The sequence below is a fragment of the Pan paniscus genome, chromosome 17 (genome assembly GCF_029289425.2).
Source record: "Pan paniscus chromosome 17, NHGRI_mPanPan1-v2.0_pri, whole genome shotgun sequence".
Classification (NCBI taxonomy): Eukaryota; Metazoa; Chordata; class Mammalia; order Primates; family Hominidae; genus Pan; species Pan paniscus.
This window is the reverse complement of record NC_073266.2, coordinates 67733702-67753591: the sequence shown is the minus strand read 5'-3', so window position 1 is coordinate 67753591 and position 19890 is coordinate 67733702. Positions and strand designations below refer to the sequence as shown.

Here is a 19890-nt window from a genome sequence, read left to right as displayed (position 1 = left end):
CTCAAGCTGTGAACCTGGAGATGTTAGCCAAATGAAGTCAAAGAAATTAACAAGTTACTGGGTAATTCTCGTCAGTATTCTATTTGGCATTCTATCTCTGCACTGCACTGTGTTTTTCATATATCAAAATATGTCTTGTGTTATACCAGTTTTTGTGAAAAACAAATCTGGAAAGGTCTGAAATTTACATATTTTCCTGGAGTCATTAGACACAATGAAATATTTTAAAACTCTAGGAAACCCTAAAGTAATGAAACCTAGTTACCTTTGTTTATTCCTCTCTTACTCATACTCACTTGATCTTGAAACTCTTTTTTAAAAAATCAAACCTATTAACTCCTTTTGGTAAATGCTCATCTTTCTTCTGCATATTCACATGATTCATTACATCATCTCCATGGGATATTCAGAGAAGCTTTCTGCAGGATATTACTTTCTAAATAAAACAGTGCTTTATTTCTAGTAGCTCGGCCAATGTTTTATGTAAAAATTCTAGAGAAATTTATTCTTTTAGACAGTATTTTAAAAGCTATATTGAGGTATAATTTCCATACCATGAAGTCTGCCCATTGTGAGTGATTTATAAAGTGATTCTTGGTAAATTTAGAGCTTTGCAATCATCAGCACAATCTAGTTTTAGAATGCTTCCATCACCCCGAAAACTTTTCTTGTGCATGTTTGCACAAAACCCAACTTCTTTACCCAGTGCCAAACAAACACTGACCAACTTGTGTCTCCATAGTTGTCTTTTCTTCAAATTTCATATTAACGGAATCATTCAATATGTACTCTTTCATGTTTGCCTTTCACTTAACATGTTTTCGAGGTTCATCATGATACTGGATGCATCTGTAGTTTATTCCTTTTGATTTCTGTAGTATTCTATTGTATGGATATACCACAGTTTATACATCCATTCACTAGTTCAGGGACATTTGCATTATTTCTAAGTTTTGGCTGCTATGAACATTCACACGCAAATCTTTGTGTGAACATACACTTTCATTTCTCTTGGTTAGATACGTAGACATGGAATTGCTAGGTCTTATGGTGTTTTTCACTTAAGTTGCCAGGCTGTTTCAAGTGACTGCATCATATTACATTCCCACTGCAATATATGAAGGTTCCAGTTTCCCCACATCCTTGTCAGCACTTGTATTGGCAATTCTAGTGACTGTGGAAAGTATCTCATTGTGGTTTTAATTTGCATTTTCCTAATGACTAATGATGTTGAGCATTTTTTTCATGAGCTCCTTAGCCCATCATATGTCTTATTTTGTGAAGTATTTATTCAGATCTTTTCCCCTATTTTCTAATTGGGTTGTCTTCTTATTACTGAGTTGGAGGAGTTGTTTATATAGTCTGGAAACAAGTCTCAGCTACTTGGGAGGCTAAGATGGGAGGATCACTTGAGCCCAGGAGGATAAGGCTGTAGTGAGATCTGATGGTGCCATTGCACTCCAGTTTGGGTGACAGAGCAAGACCCTGCCTCTGAAAAAAATTTTTTTTGGTCTTTGTCTTTGACTTTGCAAGAAACAGAAGCCCAAAGAAATCTCCTGTGTCTTGGTCTGGTACTTTTTGTTATGGGAAGTCAGGGACCCCAAACAGAGGTACTGGCTGGAGCAGCAGCAGAGGAACATAAATTGTGAAGATTTCATCTTAATATGGACATTTATCAGTTCTCAAATAATACTTTTATAATTTCTTATGCCTGTCTTTAATCTTTTAATTCTGTTATCTTCGTAAGCTGAGAATATACATCATCTCAGGACCACTGTGATAATTGTGTTAACTGTACAAATTGATTGTAAAATGTGTGTTTGAACAATATGAAATCAGTGCACCTTGAAAAAGAACAGAATAATAGTGATTTTTATGGAACAAGGGAAGACAACCATAAGGTCTGACTGCCTGCAGGGTCAGGCAAAAAGAGCCATATTTTTCTTCTTGCAGAGAGCCTATAAAATGGACATGCAAGTAGGAAACATATTGCTAAATTCTTTTCCTAGCAAGGAATATTAATATTAATACTCTGGGAAAAGAATGCATTCCTGGGGGAAGGCCTATAAATGGCCACTCTGGGAATGTCTGTCTTGTGCAGTTGTGATAAGGACTGAGATAAGCCCTGGTCTTCTGCAGAACCCTCAGGCTTACTAAGGTTGGGGAAACTCAGCCCTGGTAAATTATTATTCTTATTGGGCTTATGTGCCTTTTCCTCCACTTATTCGACCTCTCACCTAGATGGATGTTCCTGCAGAGATCTATACTAATGATAGTGTGTGGATGCCTGGAGCTACAGATGACCATTGCCCTGCTCAACCAGGAGAAGAAGGCACTGCAATTAATGTTACTATGGGTTATAAATACCTTCTTCTGTGCCTCGGACATGCACCTGGTTGTATCCATCTAGAAACTCAAGTCTGGGCTGCTTACCTTCCGAAGAGATCAGCCACAGGGGAATGGAGCCATTTGGTCTCTGGCCTCTCCCTTTCTCCTTTAAGACAAATGAAAGGGGGAGTAATAGGAGATACCCCATACTTTTGATATAAACCTGTGGGAAAACCATGTCCTAAAAATTTTGAGGGCCTTATCTAAAAGTTTAATTTGGGAAGATTGTGTTAACTCACATGCAGTAGGATTAAAAAATGACTCATATGGTTTAATAATAGACTGGGCACCAAAGGGCTATTTAAAAAGCAATTGCTCCTCTGGCAGAAGGGAATGCCTGGAGGCTACTTATTTTATTTCTTATTGGGAGGACGAGGATCACCATCCTACTTTGCATAGGAGGTTCAGCTTGTTCTTTCCCTTAAAATGGGAAGATAAGGGCATTACCCCACCCCTGCCAAGGCCTCGTATGATATTCCCCATTCTGAGCCCAGAACACCCAGAACTTTGGAAATTGGCTGTTGCCATGTCTGGACTATGATTATGAGAAGGGGAAACTTTCCTGTCTGTTGTCCCCACTACTGCCCCTCGCATCCGTGATTCTGAACCCCATGATAAATCCCCTTTGAACCCTCTTCCTCTTTTTGATGCCCATCCTCCTTTATGGGATTCCGATTGGCATTATGATAATTATTCTCGACCCAGGTATGCCCCTCTACCTCTTCAGCATCCTGGGCACCTTGGATTGCTTCTTTATGGTGGAGAACATCCAGTTTTGCCACTGCCGCTCGTCTCCCTCTGTATCAACATAGATTCAGACATTCTGCTTTGTTTACCTCCAGCCTGACTATTCCTATACAGAGTTGTGTTAAGCCTCTTTACATGCTGTTAGTGGGAAATATAAAAATTTTGATGAAAAATCAAACTGTCCAATGCATTAATTGTCATTTATACACTTGTGTTAACTCCTATTTTGACTTCAGGAAAAGTGTAATGTTGGTTCGAGCTTGAGAAGGAATCTGGATACTGGTAACTTTACCCAGACCTTGGGAATCTTCCCCCTCAGTACATTTAATTAATGAAGGGTTACAACAAATTCTCAAAAGATCTAAGAGATTTGTTTTCACTTTAATCACTGTGATCATGAGCCTAATTACAGTCACTGCACTGGCCACCACTGCCAGAGTGGCATTACACCAGTCTATTCAAATGGCTCATTTTGTTAATGATTGGCAAGCCAGTTCCACCCAAATGTGGAATTCTCACAGGGCATTGATCAAAAATTAGCTAATCAAATTAATGATTTAAGACAGTCTGTTATTTGGCTTGGAGATCGGCTAATGAGTCTCGAACGTCGCATGCAAATGCAGTGTGATTGGAATACTTCTGATTTCTGTATCACACCATATTCCTACAATGAGACTGATCGACTGATCGACTGATCATTCATGGGAAATGGTCAAAGGGCACCTGCTGGGTAGGGAAGATAATTTATCCTTGGACATAACTAAATTAAAGAAACAAATATTTGAAGGCTCTCAAGCTCATTTATCCATTGTGCCTGGAGCTGAGGCGTTAGAGCAGGTGGCACAAAGTCTTTCTGGACTAAACCCCACGACTTGGATTAAGTCTATTGGGGGCCCACTGTAGTAAATTTTGGAATCACATTTCTCTGTTTAATCGGCTTGTTTTTAGTATGCTGGACCAGTCAAAGAATCTTGTGTCAAAACCGAGAGAACGAACAAGGCTTCATTGCCATGGCACATTTATATAAAAAGAAAGGGAGAGATGTTACGGGAAGCCAGGGACCCCAAACGGAGGGACCGTCTGGAGCTGTGGCAGAGGAACATAAATTGTGAAGATTTCATCTTAATAGGGACATTTATCGGTTCTCAAATAATACTTTCATAATTTCTTATGCCTGTCTTTAATCTCTTAATCCTGTTATCTTCGTAAGCTGAGGATGCACGTCACCTCAGGACCACTGTGATAATTGTGTTAACTGTACAAATTGATTGTAAAACATGCGTGTTTGAACAATATGAAATCAGTGCACCTTGAAAAAGAACAGAATAATAGAGATTTTTATGGAACAAGGGAAGACAACCATAAGGTCTGACTGCCTGCGGGGTCAGGCAAAAAGAGTCATATTTTTCTTCTTGCAGAGAGCCTATAAATGGACATGCAAGTGGGAAACATAGCTAAATTATTTTCCTAGCAAGAATATTAATATTAATACCCTGGGAAAAGAATGCATTCGTGGGGGGAGGTCTATAAATGGCCGCTCTAGGAATGTTTGTCTTATGCAGTTGCGATAAGGACTGAGATAAGCCCTGGTCTTCTGCAGAACCCTCAGGCTTACTAGGGTTGGGAAAACTCAATCCTGGTAAATTTGTGGTCAGACCGGTTCTCTGCTCTCAAACCCTGTTTTCTGTTGTTTAAGATGTTTATCAAGACAATACATGCACCACTGAACATAGACCCTTGTCAGTGGTTCTGCTTTTGCCCTTTGCCTTGTGATCTTTGTTGGACCTTTGTCAGTGGTTCTGCTTTTGCCCTTTGCCCTGTTCCCTCAGAAGCATGTGATCTTTGTTGGACCCTTATCAGTGGTTCTGCTTTTTGCCCTTTGAAGCATGTGATCTTTGTACATACTCTTTGTTCTTATGCCCCCTCTTCTTTTGAAACCTTTAATAAGAACTTGCTGGTCTGAGACTCAGGCAGGCATCATGGTCCTACTGATATGTGATGCCACCCCTGGCAGCCCAGCTGTAAAATTCCTCTCTTTATATTGTCTCTCTTTATTTCTCAGCTAGCTGACACTTATGGAAAATAGAAAGAACCTACATTGAAATACTGGGGGCGGGTTCCCCCAGTAACTTTTTCCATCACATACTATCATGATTTCTTACCAAAATCTAATTTGGTATCAAAGTACTCTTAATCAATCAATATGCCCTTTAAGGCTTGCTGTTTAGCAATGCTCTTGGCATTTTCACTCCCTTGCCATCATTTTGTGGTCTCTGTCCAAACCTTTATGCTTGCTAACATAGCATTTGGTGCAGATCCATCAAATACACCAATGCATGCACATTTCATAAATTACACACAGGGATGAATATTTTTCCTTCTATAAACCATCCTTCTGATATTTTGATTACCTTACATATATGAGGCAAACAGCCTCTCAGAATATAGATGAGAATTTCATCTAATAAAAAGAATATCTTCCTCTCTAGAAAGGCCCCTGAGATAACTGGAATTTTATCGCAGTTAGCACAGGGAACAGTAAAAAGATATGATTCCATTTATGCCTCTTGTGAAGTTGTCAGCTGGACAAGGGCTCTGAGAGCCTAAGCTGCCTCCAAATTTCATTTTTTTTTCTGTAAAGTGCTAAGACATGTGTTTTGGGTAGAGGCTGAGGGTTATTAGCTTAGTGCTTCCAAGCACTGCTGTGTGAGACTTTTATTTGAAATGACTTTGTAGATATAGTTCTGGGAAAATGGACATAGCGAGACAGTTTCAGGCTAGGTTCTTGCCCTATATGTGTGACTTCAGGTTGGGCTTTCTGGGATTCATTTTTCTTCCCTAAAATCTGAGCTGAAAGGGACCTGAGAGGGTGTGTAGTTCAAATCCTTCCCTTTATAGATGAGAACTCATCTTGGGTTTGGTTCTCCCGAAAGCAGAGCCCGAGATGAGGACTTGGGTGCAGTTAGATTATGTGGTCGGTGATCCAGGAAGCAGAGGTAGGGAGGCTGCAGGGAAGGAACCATGACAAGAATGTGCTACAGAGAGGTTGTCACTGCAGATAACTGGGTCTCATTGCACCTGGGGACCTGCTGAGGAACTGTCTAGAAAGCCTCTCAGGTTTGAAGTGCACAAGTGCACAATGCTGGGGCATTGATCTCCCCACTCTTGCCCGCTTTGGTCAAGGGTTGTCTCTAGGGGCACTGACCCCCCACACCAGGTGGGGAGGCGTACAGAGGCTGTGAGGGACTCCCTCCTAAGCCACCCTGTCCAAAGCTCTATTAAGCACCTGTGTTTGCTGCTGCCACCTTGTGGTCATATCTTTCTCCTTGATCAGCCTCAAATCCCTCTAAGCCTGGCAGAGAGGCAGAGGGAAGCCTACCGTCAAAGGTGTGATCTTTAACTTAATGACCAGAAGACAGGAAGGGGCAAAATGTCTCGCTCTTCAACCCCACATAAGCCCTGGAGGTTTATGGAGATGAGGGGGCCACCATCCAGAAGGGGAGGAGGACAGGGGAGCTCCTGGAGACAGGAGGATGTATCACCAGGCAGCCCAGTGGGGCGTCTTTGGGTTCAGAGATCCCAGGGCCACACTGTTTGGGACCTCACTACTGCCAGGCCTATCTTATCAACAGGGGACAGCTGTGGGATGAAGTTGCACCGGGTATGCAAAGCAGGCAGGCTGTAGATGGCTAAACATTTGCTTGTTTGGGCTATATTTAAAATTGAATATATCAACATTTGCATGTGGTGTCAGCGGGCTGATCTAATGAGTCTCAGCCAACAGTAAATAAATAAACAACCTTGGTGCCAATGCACAGGGGCCACTGTTAGCTCATTTTTGTGATAATCTGAGCAGCCCATATCCAGCTGTGCTGAACTGACAGTCACTGGTCTCCAAACGGACAGCCCCACCATTTCCCCACATCTAAGCCTTCACTGAGAGTGCTGTCTCCCTCCTGCAGCCACCCAGTGGATTCTAGCCTTTCCTCTCCTGAGAGCCCAACTCAACACCATCTACTCAGGCTACCCAGACATCCTAAAGGCTGCTTGCCACCCTACTCTCTCCAGCTCTTTCTCTTTTTTATCAGGTCAGCTGGGATCCGACCTACATCCACTACTAGACCATGAGCTGTCGGAGGGAAAGGGTACTAGGGACTAAGCTGTATCTTCCCAAAATTCATCTGCTGAAGCCCTGCCCTCCATGTGACTATATTTGCAAATGGAGCCTTCAGGGAGGTTATGAAGGTTTAATGGGCTCCAAATGGCTGGTGTCCTTATAAAAGGAGGAGACACCAGAGCTCTCTCTTGCACACACAGTGAGAAGACTGCAGACAGGACTCCCCAGAAACCAGCTCTGCGGGCACCTTGATCTTCCAGCTTCCAGAACTATGAGAAAATAAATGTCTGTTGTTTAAGCCACCTAGACTGTGGAACTTTGTTATGGCAATTCAAGCTGACTAATACAGAGACCTATTTCATTCTCCTTTAAATCTCTTGCAGCATCTAGAACAGCGCCAGGCACACAGAAACCCCTCAACAAATGTTGACTACATTGAATTGTAATCCCCAGGTGAATGAAAGATGTGATGCTGCTGGGGCCCTGGATCTGAAATCTCTGACAAATCCTGAAGCCAATCCTGGTCCATGTACACCGGAGAAGATAGCCAGGGTCTGCCAGCCCTCACTCAAAACTGCAAAACCCAAAAAGCTCTGAAACCAGAAGGTGTGATGCCAACCCTCATTTAGCAGCAAAGTTTGACCTGAACAGGAGTAAAGCTACTTAAAATTATCTCACTAGATTTTACTATAGCACTATTAATGATTTTGATTACCGGCCACCGCCCCAGCTCTGGCAGGAAGTGTTATCAAATCTATAGTTTAGGCATCATACCACCTTTCTAGAATCAAAAAAATGCAAAATTCCAAAAAAAAAAAACCATCTGGCCCCAAGGGATTTGGATAAAGAACAGTGAACCTGTGCTATAGACAGGGTTAATACTAACCTCACAGCTGTCCACTCAAGGAAGAATATGAAAAACACTAATTACCCAGTGTGTAAATAAATTGCAATTGCAATTTGGACAGAAGGGGAAATAACTTTATTCTAAACTGGGGAGGTGTGTGATTGGAAATGAAACATGTTTTTTAATGTGAATGCTACAGATGCCAGTGGGGTTTTTCTTTCCTTTTTTTCTTTTTCTTTTTTTGAGCAGTTTATTTCATCAGCCTACAAAATGTGCTGAGTACAGTTTTTAAACATGTAATGAAAAAGTACAAAACTACCTTGGAAAATAGCATCAGTGCAGTTTAAAGTCCAGTTGGCTTTTTATAAATTGCACTTAACAACTGGAGAAATCAATAACAAATACAATTATAAGGACACTAAAAAGTATTCATTATCATTATCAGCATTGCTACCACAAATAATATGAATAAAATTCATTTGCTGAATGTATATAGTATATTTTTAGCAGAGCATCTCAAAACTTTTTGGTAACTAGTGCAATCTCAGCTGTGTGAATCCTCTGCTAAGCCCTATGGGGCATACAGAGTAAAAACAACATAATTTCTGCCCTGGTGGGATTTGTAGTCTCACTGAAGATCAAAACCTAGGGCAAGAAATAATTAAGAATAATGCAAGTCAGTATCTAATGAGTGTGAAATACAGTAAGTGCATGCAACAGACTTACTTGTGCTAAGAAGGCTTCAGAATTTGTATGTAGCCTGCGTTTAAAAGGGCATCTGGCTGGAAGACAGTGTTACGGAATGTTTCTTGAGGCTGCATTTGAATAGCAGTATGCTGTTTTGTTTAGATTTTATGTTTATTTTGAGTGGCTTGGAGGAGGAGCTTTTGGTAACTTGACAGAGGGCGGTACTATGCAAGTCACACTTTAGAGTCACCCCACTGCTGCTTGGGTTTTTTTGGAAAAGGGAGAGGTTTATCATGGCTGGGACCATCAGTTCTGGAAGTCTTCCAGGAAAAAGGTGCACTGGAGCTGGACTTACAGGTTGGGTGGACTGTCGATGGCCTAGAGAAGGAAGAAGGCATTTGGAGTTGAGTGTTGGGGCAGGTCACAGTGAGAAATGGACTTGACTCAGTTGGAGAAATCTATCTTGGGGGCAGGAGATCAGAGCATTCATTCTCAGACAGACCAGAAAGACCCATTCACAAATGAGAAAAAGGGAGTCTCCTATATCTCACCAGACTTCAAGAGAAATTAATTGCCTGCAGAATTTCAGTAACTGCAGACCCCACATTGGGCATGATTCATAACCAACCTATTGCACCTCCTTTCTCACTAAGGGCACGGTCTTGACTGTATTGTTTACACTATTAGAGGTAACCATTTGGACTCATAGCTTAAGGAAGAGGATGCCATACCATTAGTAACAGGCAGCAGGGTGCCTGCAGAGCCTTAGCAGCGTCGAAGTCCAGTCGAGAGGCCATATTATCCAGAGCAGCAGAGTCAACCCCGCCTTGACTGTTGCAAAATTAAATGAGATGATACAGCAGAGGGCTGACACTCTACAAATGCTAAGTGCTGTATCTCAACAACTGAAGCATTGCAGCCCATAATACGTATCATATTCTTCCAGTGAAATTGTGTAATTTCCCAGAAGTGCTCAGTTCCTATTCCTAGTTAAGTTCATTCTGGTCTGGAAGAACAATTTTTTTTTTCCCTCAAGGATCTAACATCTTTTTGATACCATCATTATTCCTTAACAATAGCAATGCACATTTGTTTGGTGTTTTGCAAGCCTGTCTAGTTTTACTTGGTCCTCACCATAGCCCATAGGCACTAGACAGGGATGCTTTTCCTTTTTTAAATTGAGGTATAACATGCCTGCAGTAAAACGTGTCAAGTGTACAGCTCGGTGAAGTTTTACCTATGTTTGCTCCTGTATAGCCCCACCAGCTGAAGATACAGAGCATTTCCAGCATCTCACAAGGTTCTCTCGCACCCCTTTCCAGTCATTGTACCCTCAGAAATAACCACTCTTCTGACTTCTAACACCATCCATTCGTCTTACTGGCTCTTGGACCTCATGTAAACAGAATCATACAGAATGCAGTCCTCTGTGCCTGGTTTCTTTCACTCAACATAACGTCTATGCGATTCATCATGTTGCTGCATATTTTAGCAGCTCATTCTTTGTGAGTACTGGGTAATGTTTCATTGTGTTTCAGTATGCCACAGTGTATCCTTTCTTTTGTAGGAAAAGATTATTAAACAAATTTACAAAGGAAGAAACCCAGGACCAGAGTGACTAAGTCCCTGGCTCCAGATGGCACAGGTAGGAAGGTCAAGATTTGAACTCAGCATATTTGGCTCCAAATTCCATGCCCTTTCTAAGGTGCCACGTTGAAGCGGTGCTTCTAGAAACTTTTTTGGGGGCTTGCAGAATTTTGAACTACATGATTTATAGTCTCTTAAATCACTGGCAGGGAATAAGTAGTTCAATCAATAAGCAAAAGCAAAAAATAAAAATCCCATTTTGGTGGGAATCTTCATGTGAAAATGTGGCCATGTATTTAAAATGAACACCGAGCACATGGTTGGCTTTGAATAAATGCTTAATGGTCCTGAGCCATATGGAAGAAGAGGAGGTGGAGAAGAAAAAGTCTGGGAGTGGTGAATGAATTCAATTCTCAACTCTACATTTACAGCTACAGTGTAAGCAAGACTGGGAGAGAGGTACCATTTTTTTCTCGCAGAGTGGTCAGTCTGCAGTGGACTAGCCTGGGGTGTGTGTGTCTGTGTGTATGTGTGTGAACTTAGCATGCCACTAATCATGCCCTAATATGCATGTGGGCATATGCCTCTCCCTGCATTGGAAACTGAGCTACTTTGCTCTGCCCCTGCAGGACCTGGCTTTCAAGGCCTCTCTCTCAGGAGCCAGCTGTGGCCACCCCAGCTGTTTTCTTAAAGGACCAACTGCAGAGTCAGATGAGAGGTGCTGGAGGCAGCTCAAGAGTGATTTGTGGAAAACCCTGGAGGGAAAAATGGATCCAGGCAAGGATTTAGGGCAATTAAAAAAAATAACAAATCATTTCATGGTAAATGCTACTAGTCAAATTCCAAGTCTGGGGCCAAGAACTAGAGAAATTCACGTGCAGCAAAAATGCAAGGGACGAAATCACTCAGATTGAATGCGCTTTCCCAACAATGTGTGCTAAATACAGACATTTCCAATTGCTTCTTGGCCTTTTGGCCAAAATCAAGGGTAAATACAGGTATCTCCGCTGTCAGGAAGAGGTGGCCTCTTCTATCACTTAGCAGTGAAATTCTCTTTCCTGCAAGAGGAGTCTCCCAGCCACCCAAGTTACAATGGGGAAATAAAAATCAAGTTTTCTCTCTGTCAGTTCCTGTGTCCGCCTTCAGACACCCTCCCCTCTTATGCCATTTGTCTCTCTTCCCAGCCCAGTATGTAAAGCTGCTCCTGGCTGCCCAGTGGGCAGGGTCCCGCTCCTGGCTGCCCAGTGGGCAGGGTCCCGCTCCTGGATGCATGCCTTTCATGCCCTTTTTCTCCCACAGAGACTCTTAGTTACCACCTCCCTCCAACTCCAGCTAGTTCTCCTTTCTTTTCTGTCCTCAAGCTAGCCTGTCTCTGTCCTGTGTGCAAATGCCCTACCCTCACCAGAAATGTTCTGGCAAACTAATCTCTGATGCGGCCATGACCCAGATGTGGGCCAGTACCTCCATAGACAAACCTCCTTAGGTTTTTGTGCCGCCAGGGCACTCCTGGAGATGGACATGTGGGTGGTTTCCAGGCTTTTGTTATTTCCAGTTATGTTGCTGGGAATAAATCCACACAGTTGACTCATTTGTGTGTATATCAGGAAAGTGAATACATATACATGAAAGTCCATATGTATACATTTATGAGTATATCAGGAAAGTGAATTCCTAAAGTGGAATTTCTGGTCAAGGGAACATGCATTTCAATTTCTGATAGTGGTTTCCATGTACCCAGCACTATCCCAGTCCATGCTACTGATTAACTTCAGAGAGAAGGGGCTGATTGATGGCTCCAGGGCTCAGTTACGGGAGGACAAACCTGACCCTGTTATGTTTCTTGAACTCTTTGGTCTAGGTTTCAAGTCACACTTTAATTTAGTGTAATTTTTTTGAGACAGGGTCTGACTCTGTCACCCAGGCTGGAGTGCAGTGGCACGATCACAGCTCACTGCAGCCTTGACTTCCTGGGCTCAGTCGATTCTCCTACCTCAGCCTTCTGAGTAGCTGGGACTATAGGTGTGTGCCACCATGCCCAGCTAATTTTTTCATTTTCTATAGATATGGGATCTCACTACATTTGCCCAGTCTGATCTTGAACTCCTAGGCTGAAGTGATCCTCCTGCCTTGACCTCACAAAGTGCCGGGATTACAGGAGTAAACCACCATATCCAGTCTCAAGTCACACTTTAAATATCAGAATATTTGTTGACACATATGCAGGGATTAAAAGGCACAAAACATCGCTAGACAAGTCAGCGGGGATTACAATTTGGCCATTACTGTGTGGCCTCACAATGCTTCCAAGTGTCTATAAAAGCATCCAGGCTAGCATGAGGCTCACTTGATCACCAGGATGTGCGTAGAGTGCTTGAGTGCACTGTCCACACTCCCAGCCTGGAATGTTCTAGCAAACATTTTATCCCATTTCTTACCTCCCGGATGAAGCAAGTGGCATCATGTTCATAAAACTGTATCTTCAGTGGTAACAAAAATAAGTGTTCCATTTGAGGCATGTGATTTACATAATCACATTTGGTGGCGCAACAGGAACAGTTCACAGTGCTGCCTCTAGTGTGCCTTGGGACATTGATTAAGAACCCCTGATGCTAAATCCAGGCAGATGCCCCCTGGGGAAAGCAAGAAGTCTGGGAAGGTCCCAACAATGCTTAACGGGAATCCTGACAGGTGAGCAAATCACAGCAGCAGGAATCTGGAAGCAAGATATGAGCAGGTCCAGGCATCAAGGAGAATCTGCTGCAAACATTGGGACCAAGTCATGAAACCTGGGTGTACAGATAAGATCAGAGATGGAGGGAAGACTGTGATGAGTACGGTGAATCTGGTCTCCAGGAAACCTGGACATAACAGGGAATTGGATAAAGATGAGGGCACTAGAGACAAGAGAAGGATTGAGTTATATGACCAGACTGACAGAGGCTTGTTGTAAGGAATAACACAGGATCCCAACTACTGGAAGTAGAGTAAAGTTCAAGGGGAGAGGAGCATCGAGACTGGGTGGGACCACTTACTGACTTTGCCTTTAAAACTGTGCAGCTCCTGGGGCCTGGCTTGCTGTGAGCGGTTCCTGGGGTTTGAGGAGTGGCGAGCCAGGAGCTGGACAGTTACTTCTGCAACCACTTGCGGAATAAGCTTTAAGATCAGCTTGAGCAGGAGTGGCAAAATGCTTGAGTCCGATGACAACTTAGATGTGTGAGGATTTTTCAGCCTAATTTATGGAGTAACACATGTTAAAATAGAAGGAGACCATAAACTTTTAGCTAGAGCATAAAAATGTAATCCTAAATGATATGCCTCCCCACACTCCCAGGCTGGCAAGGGTGGGCATGCAAAGATTACTGGAGGCACCAGCAGGTGGGTGCTTATAGATGGCTCTGGAGCGGGGGCACCACCTCCGTCTGTGTGGGCTCTCTTGGGACTAATCACGTAGTGACGTTATTTGCTTTTCTTCACTAGCCTGGGAGCACCCTGGGGTAGAGGCCCTGCCTATCATTTTTTTTTTTTTTTTCTCCAGTGCTTAGCAAATGCCTGGCTCTAGGAGTGTTTGTTGAATAAATGGGTGAAGAAAGGAAGGAAGACTTTGTGTCTTATATAACTATGGCAGCTGGCCAGGCATCGTGACTCACGCCTATAATCCCAGAACTTTGGGAGGCTGAGGTGGGAGGATCATTTGAGGCCAGGAGTTCAGGACCAGCTTAAGCAACATAGGAAACCCTATCTCTATTTAAAAAAACAAACAAACAAACAAACAGAAACAACATCTCCAGCCCCGTATCTTTGTCTTGGTGGAACGGAACTGCCATTGGACAAAACCACCCTCAGACGTCACCTGTTATGGGCTGAATTGTATCTCTCCATAAAGATATGTTGAAGTCCTAACTGCTAGTACTTTGGAATGTGACCTTATTTGAAAATAGGGTCATTACAGATATAAATGCTAAGATGAAATCATTCTGGGGCCGGGCGAGGTGGCTCCCAGCACTTTGGGAGGATGAGGCGTGCAGATCACCTGAGATCAGGAGTTTGAGACGAGCCTGACCAACATGGAGAAACCCCATCTCTACTAAAAATACAAAATTAGCAGGGCATGGTGGCGCATGCCTGTAATCCTAGCTAGTCGGGAGGCTGGGGCAGGAGAATCGCTTGAACCTGGGAGGCAGAGGTTGCGGTGAGCTGATGTCATGCCATTGCACTTTAGCCTGGGCAACAAGAGCAAGACTCTTGTCTCCAAAGGAAAAAAAAAAAAAAAAGAAATCATTCTGGATTAGAGTGAGCCCTTACTCCAATATGAGTGGTGTCCTTATACAAAGCGGGGTACAGACAGAGAGACACAGATGCACGAGGTGAACGCCATCTGTGACAGAGGAAGAGACTGAAGTGCTGCATCTAGACAGGAGGCCGTAAGGACAAGGGTGGGGGTCACACCCCAGAAGCCCAGGAAGCCCAACATAGTGGGCAGACCCCCAGAAGCTGGAAGAGGCAAAGGCAGATTCTTCCTTGCGTGTTTCAAGAGGCTGACCCAGCTGACACCTTGATTTTGGACTTCCAGCTTCCAGAACTGTGAGAGAATGAATTTCTGTGATTTTAAGCCACCCAGTTTGTGGTTCTTTGCTATGGCAGTTCTGGCAAACCAAGACATCATCCAAACTATCCTGCATGCTGGAAAGAATCAGGCTGGAGTTGAAGAAGTCCTTACAAGTTAGAGAATAAAACGGCTTATATTTTAGCAAGGGGATTGGGAAAAAAATAACCAAATAAATACATAACATGCTAGATGGTGATAATGACATAGAGGAAAATAAAGGGGCCAGGGGATGTGGAGTGCCAAGGGGCCATGCAATGTAAGTGAGGCAAGCAGGGAAGCCCTCACTGAGAAGACCCCTGAGAAGGTGAGAGGGTGAAAACCTTGAAGCCAGGAAAGGCAGAGGCACTGAAGCTGGCCAGACCATGAGGCATTCAAGGAACAGCAAGGGGACTGGAGAGGAGGGGATAAGGGGGCTGTTGGACCCAAGCCATTTTAAAGACTTTGCTGTGTACCCTGAGTGAGATGCTGTCTGTTTCCAGATCCATGAGTTGAATCTCACTCAGAGTAGAAGGCAAAGTCCTTACGAAGTGAGATGGAAACCCTTAGAGGGTGTGTGCATGGGGAGGTCTAGAAAACAGGAAGGAGAATTCCTGGCCAATGGCATGTCTGGAGTTAGGAAGTGTTCGGAGCCCTGGGATAGGAGGCCATAAGGACAACAGTGGGGGTCACACCCCAGGAACAACACTCAGCCTGGGGATAATGGAGAGTTATGACCAGCCAAGTACAAGAAAGTGAAATAACACTCAGACGCACAGGCATGAAAATGAAAATGTTAATGTTGGATAACTTTGTTCACGCACTTTCCCTTTAGTAATGTTCATATTTTAATAATGGATACCTAGAAATACAAATCACCATAGAAAAAGAATAAATCATTTCCCCAGGACAGACCAGAACCAGGGCCAATGTATCTCTTCATAAGCTCCGAAGCTAAGTTGATTTATGCAAAGTTTGAATATGCAAACCAGTAGTTTCTGCACTTTGACATGAGTGCAACTTGACGGCACACTCTGTAAATAGCTCTTGTTAAATCAGTAACATTGGAAAGAGCTAGAGGTATCCTTCAGCTTAAATATTCCATCTAGACTTATCTCTGTGGGTCCTTTTAGCCTTTGGATCCCCCAGCCATGGAGGCCGCTTGGCAATAAACGACACCAGGAGAAACCTCAGCTGTGTGGCTGCCCTTTGTGTCTGTAACCATGCAGGGTTTCAGCCTTCATGCAGAGTCAGTGCAACTGACATTTTACCATCAACCATGTGAGGGACACTCTTCTGTCGTCTGAGAGTTTAGCAGTGAGCAAGACAGACAAGCTCTCTGCTTCAGGGAGCCTGTATTTGAGTTGAGTGGAAGGGGTAGACGGGAAATTATGAGCTAGAAATGAGATCATTTTAGAATGTGAAGTGATACAATGAAAGAGAAATGGAGAGAATGCAATAACAGATATGGTTATCAGAGGCCTTCCTGATTATGTACTATTCTGATTAGGCTGGAAAGATGAGAAATCACAGACTTGAGGGTTATAGCGCCACTGCACCCAGTCTATGGATCAATAATATTTTTAAAAATCAAAATTAATGCAAAAAGTCCACAAAGCATGAAATATCAAAATTTTAAATAAAGACAGGATCTGGCGGTGCTATGCTCAACCATGTTGGAATCAGAGGCCAAAAGAAAAACGTGTGTCTGTATAGACATGCCTTAATGTATTTCTTCAGTGGTTAACTTTTTCCAGAAGTAGATATTATTGATTGATCCAGAAAATATTATTGATGAGCTTGCTTCATTAAAGCCAGTGAAGTTATACTAACTTCTGGTTTTGTTATTATGCAGTTAAAGGTTAATTCAGCAGGCTTGAGGTGTCCAACCCTGCACATTCCAAAGAAAGGATGGGCCCTTGAGGCTCCTGGGAGATATAACCTGTGAGTTCTTGGAATTCTGCCTGATATGAGTGTCTTTGTCTTCCTAGAGACTTGGACTACCCTAGATAGCTTCTTATTTTTTATTTTAGAGATGGAGTCTCACTCCGTTGCCCAGGCTGGAGTGCAGTGACACGATCATAGTTCACTGCAGCCTCGAATTCCTGGGCTCAAGCCATCCTCTTGCCTCAGATTCCTGAGTAGCTAAGACTATGGGAACATGCCACTACACCCAGCTAATTAAAAAAATTTTTTGTATAGGCAGGATCTTGTTCTGTGCCCAGGCTGGTCTCAAACTCCCAGCCTCAAGCAGTCCTCCTGCCTCAGCCCCTCAGAGCACTGGGATTACAGGCATGAGCTACTGCACCTGGCCTATCCCGGATTTATACTAACGATGTAATTTTTGTTGAAACCTGTTGTTGTTCACCTGGGAGCCTGGGCCATGCTGTATTCATTTCACCTCCGGAGGTGGGAGAAATGAAGACTGGCCCCCAGTGAAAACCTTGCAAGTTTGGGTGAGCTTCCCTGCTTGGCAATACTTCCTCCATGTTGTCACACATCATGGCTGGGTGCTCTCCCTACAATTCTCCTTGTTAAGGACAATGGAAGCTTATGTCTCATCTCTTCTGGACTCTGCCCTGTGCACTTTTTTTCCTTTGCTGATTGTAATCTGCATCCTTTCATTGTAATAAGCCAAAACCATGACTATAACAGCTTTTTTGAATTCTATGAGTCCTTCTAGCAAATCCTCAAACCTGGAGTCCTGGAGATCCCTTAACACAAGTATAATAAAATATTTAAGCTTAACATAATGTGCATTTTAACAACCCACTTTAAAATTTTTCAATATTTTTTAACTCCTTTAAGATCCTGGGAAAAGTTAACCTTTAAAAATATACAGCTGGGGCTGGGCGCGGTGGCTCATGCCTGTAATCCCAGCACATTGGGAGGCCGAGGCAGGCGGATCACCTGAGGTCGGGAGTTTGAGACTAGCCTGACCAACATGGAGAAACCCTGTCTCTACTAAAAATACAAAAATTAGCCAGGCGTGGTGGCGCATGCCTGCAATCCCAGCTACTCGGGAGACTGAGGCAGGAGAATTGCTTGAACCCGGGATGCGGAGGTTGCAGTGAGCCGAGATCGCGCCATTGCACTGCAGCCTGGGCAACAAGAGCGAAACTCCATCTCTCTCTCTCTCTCTCTCTCTCTCTCTCTCTATACACACACACACACACACACACACACACACACACACACACACACACACACACAGTTGGGCATGGTGGCACATGTTTATAGTCCCAGCTACTCCAGAGGCTAAAGCAAGAGGATTGCTTGGGTTCAGGAGTTCTGGGCTGTAGTGTGTTATGCCGACCGGGTGTCTGCACTAAGTTTGGCATCAACATAGTGAACTCCCAGGAGCTGGGATCACCAGGTTGCCTAAGGAGGGGTGAACCAGCCCAGGTGAGAAACTGAGCAGGTCAAAATTCCTGATCGAGGCTGTGAACAGCCACCGTACTCCAGGCTGGGCAACATAGTGAGACCCTGCCTCTTAAAAAGAAATACAAGGCTGAGTGCGGTGGCTCATGCCTGTAAACCCAGCAGTTTGGGAGGCTGAGGTGGGTGGATCACCTGAGGTCAGGAGTTTGAGACCAATCTGACCAATGTGGCGAAACCCTGTCTCTACTAAAAATACAAAAATTAGCTGGGCGCGGTGGTGGGCGCCTGTAATTCCAGCTACTTGGGCGGCTGAGACATGAGAATAGCTTGAACCTGGGAGGCGGTTGCGGTGAGCCGAGATTGCGCCATTGCACTCCAGCCTGGGCAACGGAGTGAGACTCCAGCTCAAAAAAAAAATGTATATAGGGGCACACATTTTTACCTCTGGCCTTTGGATTCTATATGGCTCAGCATGGCACTCCTGAATCCTGTCTTTATTTAAATTTGTGTTTTTTTTCGTCATGGACCTTTTTTTTTTTTTTTTTTTTTTGCTATTGCATTAAATTATTGTCCTAATGTCTTGAGTACTAAGTTTTCTTCGTGCTTATTTAAATTTTGGGCCTGAGGTGAATGTCAGGGGTAGAGCCTTCCAGGGAAGGAGCCAGTAGGTTCAAATAGCCTGAGGTGAGAATAAGCACAGCATGTTTGAGGAACAGAAAGAAGGGATTGAGGTCGGGAGCTCAAAGTAAGAAAGGAGAAGGGCAGGAAGAGATGAGGTCAAATAAATGGAAGTGGAGAGACCAAGCAGGTGGTTTTTGCAGTAGCCCAGCAGGAAATAGCTGGGGCTGGTGGAGGGTGGCACCATTGGAGATGGAAAAGGTGCCTGATTTGGGATGTGCCTTGGAGATTGAACTATTAGGCTTTGCTGATGGATTAGAATTGAGAATTGAGGAAAATGGGCTGGGCGCGGTGGCTCACACCTGTAATCCCAGCAGTCTGGGAGGCCGAGATGGCGGATCGCTTGAGTCCAGGAGTTTGAGACCAGCCTGGGCAACATGGTAAAACCCCATCTCTATTTCTTAAAAAAATTAAAAAAAAAAAATAGGCCGGGCTCGGTGGCTCGTACCTGTAATCACAGCACTTTGGGAGGCCGAGGCGGGCAGATCACCTGAGGTCAGGAGTTCGAGACCAGCCTGGCCAATATGGTGACAGCCCGTCCTACTAAAAATACAAAAATTAGCTGGGCATGGTGGCGCGTGCCTGTAGTCCCGGCTACTCAGGAGGCTGAGGCAGGAGAATGGCTTGAACCTTGGAGGCGGAGGTTGCGGTGAGCCGAGATCACACCATTGCACTCCAGGCTGGGCGACAGAGTGAGACTCCATCTCAAAAGAAAAAAAAAAGAAAAGAAAAACAGAATTGAGGGAAATAGAGGAATCAAGGATGATGCCTAGCCTAGGATTTTGGCTTGATGGTAAGTGGTGATGCTATGTATCAATATGGTTAAGATTTGGGGAAGAACATGCATGTGGGGTGAAAATTAAGATTTTCATTTTG

The 19890-nt window shown here is 43.8% G+C and overlaps 1 protein-coding gene across 1 annotated transcript in view; it reads left to right on the top strand.

Moving 5' to 3' along the window:
- The window catches only part of CFAP53 (cilia and flagella associated protein 53), a 49526-nt gene extending 41044 nt beyond the window's left edge, over nucleotides 1–8482 (top strand). Inside the window, exon 9 of the mRNA XM_034943712.3 lies at nucleotides 4084–8482. Within this exon, the coding sequence (XP_034799603.1) occupies nucleotides 4084–4247 (164 nt within the window). The 3' untranslated portion in view covers nucleotides 4248–8482. The remainder of the gene's footprint in view (nucleotides 1–4083) is intronic.
- The last annotated feature ends 11408 nt before the right edge of the window (nucleotides 8483–19890 follow it).